The sequence below is a fragment of the Porites lutea genome, chromosome 13 (genome assembly GCF_958299795.1).
Source record: "Porites lutea chromosome 13, jaPorLute2.1, whole genome shotgun sequence".
Lineage (NCBI taxonomy): Eukaryota > Metazoa > Cnidaria > Anthozoa > Scleractinia > Poritidae > Porites > Porites lutea.
In genome coordinates, this window is record NC_133213.1 from 5795370 (window position 1) to 5801943 (window position 6574).

The following is a 6574-nucleotide window of genomic DNA, read 5'->3' on the forward strand; positions in this document are numbered from 1 at the left end:
TCGATCCTTTGATCCTGATTTTCCAGTAAACCTTAAAGTTTTGCTCATTAAGATTTTTTTTTTTTCGACCACTGAAGTGATCAGTTGTTCAAAAATAATCAACGCTTTCAAGCCATAGAATTCTTGGACCAACCCGTTCCGGAAAAGCTCGATATGGGATTTCTATTAACTGTGCACATGAAGTGCTGCAAGTAGAGTTTGCGGTTAGTCAAGTTCAAAGCTACCCGTATAAACACATCCGTGACACGTTACGGTGGATTTCCACTGATGCGTTTTTGGCTCCGCACGTTAACGCACGTAAATTTTAATCACGTAAATCAAATACAGGTAAGACATAAAGTATTGAGATTAAACGTCAAATTAAGCGAGTTTCTACTTCTACGCTTACATAATTGTACGTGCAGCCTTTCATACATTGCCTTTATTTTATTTGCGAACGCAAATTTTATGCACGTGCGCACGTAAAAATTACGTGACAGTGGATACCTCATATCTCAAGTATTTATGAAGTGCAACACGACTTCACATCGTAACAACTGCGAAAATCTATCAATTAAATACATAAAACAAAGTGAATCTATTTAACCGTACATTTCCTGTAATTGCGACAATATTCTGAGAAACGTAACGCCTTAAAAAGCCACAAAATCCTGAGGATTTCCCCGCTATAATATTTTCTCATCCTGCTTGGGGATGTGCCTGCATGTCGTGCATAATTACACGAAAATCAAGGGCCTCCATTCGAGAAAAATTACGTCATTGCCAAACTTACATGCGTCATTTCAGTCATCGCCGAAATAAACTGCATTCTCATCACGAGACACATTTCCATACAATGAAAGTCGTCACGATTCTTATCCCCAGTTTCCACGGTCTTCGCTAGGAACGCGGGGCCTAAAAACTAGGTCCCACCGAAAAAAAAAAAAAAGGACTGCATTTTAAGAGTCTCGCTTTCCTCTAGCAAGCGAGACTAATTAGATAGATTTCTATGCTTTCATCGCACGAATAATGTTATTTTAATAACTTAAAAACTTAATTTGAATTGCCGTTTTATTAAAAGCCATCGTCGCGTGTTCGATTTTGTCTGGACTTATACAGAGTCCAAGTATTTTTCCATAAAATAGCTCACTGACATCATAACACTTATGATGCCATGCCCTTTAGCCACAGAAAATAGCTGCTACAAAATGTGCCTAAGTAATAAATGAACAACTATGAAGGAGAAAAATCGTTTGGAAAGAAGCGGAAAAAACACTTTGAAGGAGGGTTTCAACCCCTGCCTCTAACTCCCAATAGTGACCTACATCACGTTTCTCCTAGAAGTATCCATGGATACGTAGCCTCCCACGCAGACTTTCTTAGGGGTCCGTCACGCGTTCCTGCCCCACGAAGCGTGACGTACCCCTAAGAACGTCTGCGTGGGAGGTTCATCCATACGTTGCCAAGACAAATGGTTATCAGAGTTAATAAAATGATCACTGAAGAGAAAATGCTTTGACCTGTTATCAAACTCTCTTAACTAATTCTTTAAGCAAATGTATGAAGATCAGTATGGAGAATTTACATGTGGATCTTGGGGCTCAAAGGGTCAAGCCGAAGTGAAGAGAAGTCGGTCCGTTCTATTGTCAATGACTTCTCTGCATAAATGGCTCCTCAACATTTAAATTGCGCTCTTGAACTGGTTCACAGTAAATCTCTCCATTTTATCCTCAAATTCCTCCGAGAAACTTTCTGCTGTGTTTGTCAATCGCGTCGCAACAATCAGAAGTTCCGGAATATGAAAACCGGGCGACAAATTATCTTTTGCCAGGGGTTCATAGTAAAGAGCACTTAAAGTTCCTATGCGTTCAATTAAGCAAGACATCCCGGACGTACGATATCTAGATTGGAACACCAAGCTTTCCCCGATGTACCGTATCTCTTGCCACATGTTGAATGCCTTGGGATAATCGAAGTATAGAATGTTTTCAACGGTCTTAACGTTGACAATGAAACTCACCTTCTTTCCTGATATTGGGTCGGTTTCAGTGACATTAAATTTTCCAAGGTAGGGTGTTGGATCAATTGGAAAATGTGACGAGCGTTGTATCTCGAACAGGGTCTCGTTCAAGACCGCAACAAGGCGTATATAAAGCAAAACTCCACGCTGGGAGGCCGTCGAGTTGCCGTAGTACCCAGTGCTAATTAGAATGTTACCTCCAAGGGCCAACTCAGGGATAACGATAAACGTAGCACTGTAAGTGTCGATGTTTCCGCCTTTGGCTCGAATGAGGACATGTTCTTTAAACAACATCTCAAAGGGGGACCCCCACACAGTGACGCCGTCTGGAGTAATATCTTTGGGTGTCATCATTTCTCTAAGAGTTGCAGGCTTGAACAGCTTTTGCTTGTCAGGTTGAGCGAACAACATTCCCAACTTAGCAAGATCGTCAATTGTAGAGTAAATTTGACCCGCCGGGGCTAACCAACCAATATTCATAAAAGGCATTTTCTTTCCTCCGGGTAGATAAGGGTAAGCCATGTTCTTTTCCACCTCGTCTGTGATTTCAAATCCCGTGTTAAACATTCCAAGCGGTTTTATAATGTTATCCATTGTCCAGCTCTCGAATGTTTTATTCGGCAGTAAGTTTTCTGTTAATAGCCGACCCAACAGCGCATATCCAAGATTGCTGTATGCACCGTAATTTTTAGGGAGTTATTATAACTCCAAAAATGGAGTAAAAATTTTAGGTACAGGATAACCCCTTTTTTGGGGTTATTTTAACTCCTAATTTAACTCCGAATTTGGGGTCATTTTTACTCCTGAAAAAGAGTTCTTTTTACTCCCAGTCTGGAGTTAAAATTACTCCGAAATGGGGTTACTTGTACTCCTTACATGGGTTGTTTTTACTCTTTTTGGAGTTAATTTAACTCTGAAAGTGGAGTAAAAATTTTAGGTACAGGATAACTCCTTTTTTGGGGTTATTTTAACTCCTTAACATCTGGGGTCACTTTTACTCCTGAAAAAGAGTTCTTTAAACTCCTTTTTGGAGTTAAAATAACTCCACGAAAAATAACTCCACTGTAAGGAGTTAAATTAGCCCCACTAGAGGAGTTATTATAACTCCCTGAAAATTACAGTGTGAAGGGGTTTTCCATGGAGGCCACACAAGTGTGTAGTTTTTTAATAGTGCTAGTTGCTCTTTGGAGTTTGTGTTGCTGCAATGATACATACAAGGGGCCTCGCGAGGTAAACCCGACATCTGGCTAGCGATCTCGCGCAGTGTTATGTTCTCATTTGTGTAAGGATTTTTGACTGCAAAATCAGGAGCGTATTTGCTCAAAGGATCATCAATTGAAGCGATTTTTCCTTCTTCGTACAGCTTGTACATTAGGAGGACAGCAAACACCTTTGTCACGCTTCCAATCCTGTACACAGTGCTCCCATTGGGTTTCATTTCCGGCTGTTTGTACACCTTGCTTCCAAAATGGCCGCTCCACAAGATACGATTTTGGTAAAAAACATTAGCAGAAATGGCGGGTAGCGAAGACTTTTCATCGACTGCCGCACTGAACAGTACTTCCAATTTTTCAAACACGTCTGTTAATCGCTTGGGTGTCGTTTTGGGCAACGGAAACAGAGAGGGAAACTGCGGGCAAGGAAGCGAGTCAGCTGTGCTTGTGCTTTTCACAAATACGGGTTCTCCGCTTTTCTCCATCTTGTGCGTCAAAAACGCCGTTGTAACTGCCAGTGCTAGTAAGGTTGAAATAAAGGTCAATAACTTCCATATTCTTAGGGTATTGTAAGGTTTTTTCTGGCCTCCGAACTTCCCATATGGAATTCCTTGAACATCAGACATCTTGTAAGGATGAAAAGGGAAAATGGCAGTGCGTAACTTTTGTGTTCGCCTTTAGCAAAAGCAGAATGTAATTTAAAAAAAAATAACGGATCAATTGCGAAATAAATAAACAAATAGAAATGACGTATATGTTTAAAGGAAGATCATGACTCATCGGTGTCCCTTATGCGATTTATGAGGGTCATAAGCTTTTTTTTTAACATAACCTAACATTGTATCATGATAGTCACAAAATTAGACTTAGCCAACCACATGGCTACGAGTTTCAGCACAAATAACTTATAAATATGCATAAATCGCAGAGTCAGTGTTTGACAAAAAAAAATTGCGTTCGTTTGTGGACCTCACAGAAAAATAAAACTCAATGTTTAAAGAGAAACATTTTGCTATGGGTTCGTCGTCAATATTCAGAGAAATCGGGGAGAAGATACCTGAATTTGAGTTTTACAGTTTTACACAGGCCGTCTTCTGACTGGAAATTGTGAATATATTTACCTTAGGTCGAGACTAACCTGTATAAATGAGTCTTCAGTGCTTCTATTCAGCAGCCACGGCGGATTCGAAACTTGACTACCACCCGGGAATATCCAGTTACTCCCAAAATCCTGAAAATGTTTGACCTCAATCTAGTAACTATCGAAGATAGTCAATCTAGTCGTGGAAATGCGACGTCATCCCGCGTCACATCACCATGAGCATATTACAAGGAAGTACCCTCGGGCATATGTCGTGCACCTCAAGTTTCATTTAAATGCTCCAAAATTAGAAGCCCCTTGAAAAAGTATAATATTAATCAATTACTGGGTGAGCTGAGTTTGGTAAGAAGAATTATACGGTTGGAGTTGGGTAATAGAGAGATTATATAAGCATCACGTATACGGCTAACGCCAGATTCAAGTTGAGAATTTCTCAAAATAGAAAATGAGCAAATAAAAGCAGCCCAAAACAATTCTTATGGATAAAGAATTGCGTGAAACTACTAAATTATACTGGTGTCTTAGCATGCTGGACAATGTTTTAGCCCTTTTCTAGTTACTATAGTTACTGAGCAAACAAATTACCGCTATTGCAATTCTAGGTAAAAGTTATTAACACAACGTTTTAATATTTCTAGTACAATACAGTTATCAACACGTTCTAAACGGCTCTAATTGTGTCCGATTCTCAGATCTTTGATTAGTTTTGCGCTCTGGATTACTGCATACTATACTGAAGTAACCAGGCCTGCTAACCAGTAACCAAGCCTTGGAATGAACTGAATACTATTAACAATACTTTTGAAAACCAAACAGGCCATTTCCGGTTGCAAAAGCTCTTTTTCCTAAAACGAAGCTAAGTGCCAAACCTTCCTTGTGAAAATGAGTTTATTTTGGTGACAGTAAATAACCATGGCTTTGCACTTAACTCGGCTTTGAAACAGGGACTTGAACAACTCGGAAATAACCTATTTCACGCAGTTTTTATCGCGCGTCTTCCATTAAGTCGTCAATTTTTCAACGAAATCGTCGCATATCAAGAATTGGCTTGTGTGATGGTAACGCTTCTAGCGTGCTTGTGCAGCCATGCACGACGACGACAGAAACAAGAAAATCAACAACAAAAATTGGGTATTAGCAGAGCTCTTGCATGCGCACCCTTCGAAGCACCATGGGTAAGAAAACTTTGGTTATCTATGCATCCAAGAAATTTTGGTCCTGACAAAATCATCCGTACGTACGTCCAGCCGGGGTGAAATTTCGCGAAAAGCGAACGGGAACACATAGTGGAATTTTTTTCCATGAAACGTGTAGGTAGGAAGTTTCATGTTGTAGTCGTGGAAAACAAAGCAATGTGCAAAAACGTCTTCTGCACGTGCAAAGTTGTTGTTTTTTTTTGCTAATTAGACCTGTTGTTTTTTGCCGTTCTCGTTGCCGTCGCGGTTTACCATTACACGATTTTGTTTTTTGTTTGAGTAATGCAGCTATCAATGTAAACCTAAAATCTAAACAAACAATACTATAATACTGTATAAAACGAATTAAAAGAACATTTCAAAAGTACGTACTTACTAAACGTAAGCACGGTTAAATTACTCGCTGTAATTAAGTATTTTCTCTCTCCACTAGCATCTCTTATTTTGAACAACAAAATCACTCTAGGGAGATTGACCGTGCTATTATAATATTAATGAAACGTAAAATGCTTTATAACATCTGCTCAACATGTCGGAACAGGTCAGATTCATGGTGGAATTCGATTTCAATCGAGGTTTACAATCAGATGGGAACTTGAAGATAAAAACTTTCTCAAAATAGACATTAGGGCCGTTTATACGAGAGAAAATAAGCCGCGGCTTACTATAGCCGCGGCTTACATAAGACGCGAACACCCCGTATAAATGGTACAAAATCTATGTTCACGGCTTATTCAACCCAAGGCCAGCTCAAGTCGCGGCTTATCCTGGCCGAGGGGTTTTGGGATGGGCTTCTCCAAGCTGCGGCTTACCTTGGACGTGAAAGTGTTCGTATAAATGCACTCAAACGTTGTCCGCGGCTTGCTGAAGCCGTGAACGACTGCTGCGCATGCCGTTTTCAATTATATCCCAGACCTTCACGGCCGAGAGGCGCGCGTTGCAGTAGCGTGAAAATGAGTTTTGTTTACATTTATATTTACAAAGTGGAAAATGGCGGATAGAGATTCATGTAAAAAAGAAATGTGTGGAATGCCCCGGAAGAAAAACAAATCCTGCTCATATG

The 6574-nt window shown here is 40.1% G+C and overlaps 1 protein-coding gene across 1 annotated transcript; it reads right to left on the reverse strand.

Annotated features, from left to right (window-relative positions):
* Positions 1 to 1599: 1599 nt before the first annotated feature.
* LOC140922907 (putative beta-lactamase-like 1) lies at positions 1600 to 3857 on the reverse strand. The gene is made up of 2 exons (XM_073372953.1): positions 3125 to 3857; positions 1600 to 2676 (listed from the first exon to the last, which is right to left on the reverse strand). The coding sequence occupies exons 1-2, from the start codon at positions 3837 to 3839 to the stop codon at positions 1661 to 1663; spliced, it is 1731 nt and encodes a 576-aa protein (XP_073229054.1). The 5' UTR covers positions 3840 to 3857; the 3' UTR covers positions 1600 to 1660.
* Positions 3858 to 6574: the final 2717 nt, after the last annotated feature.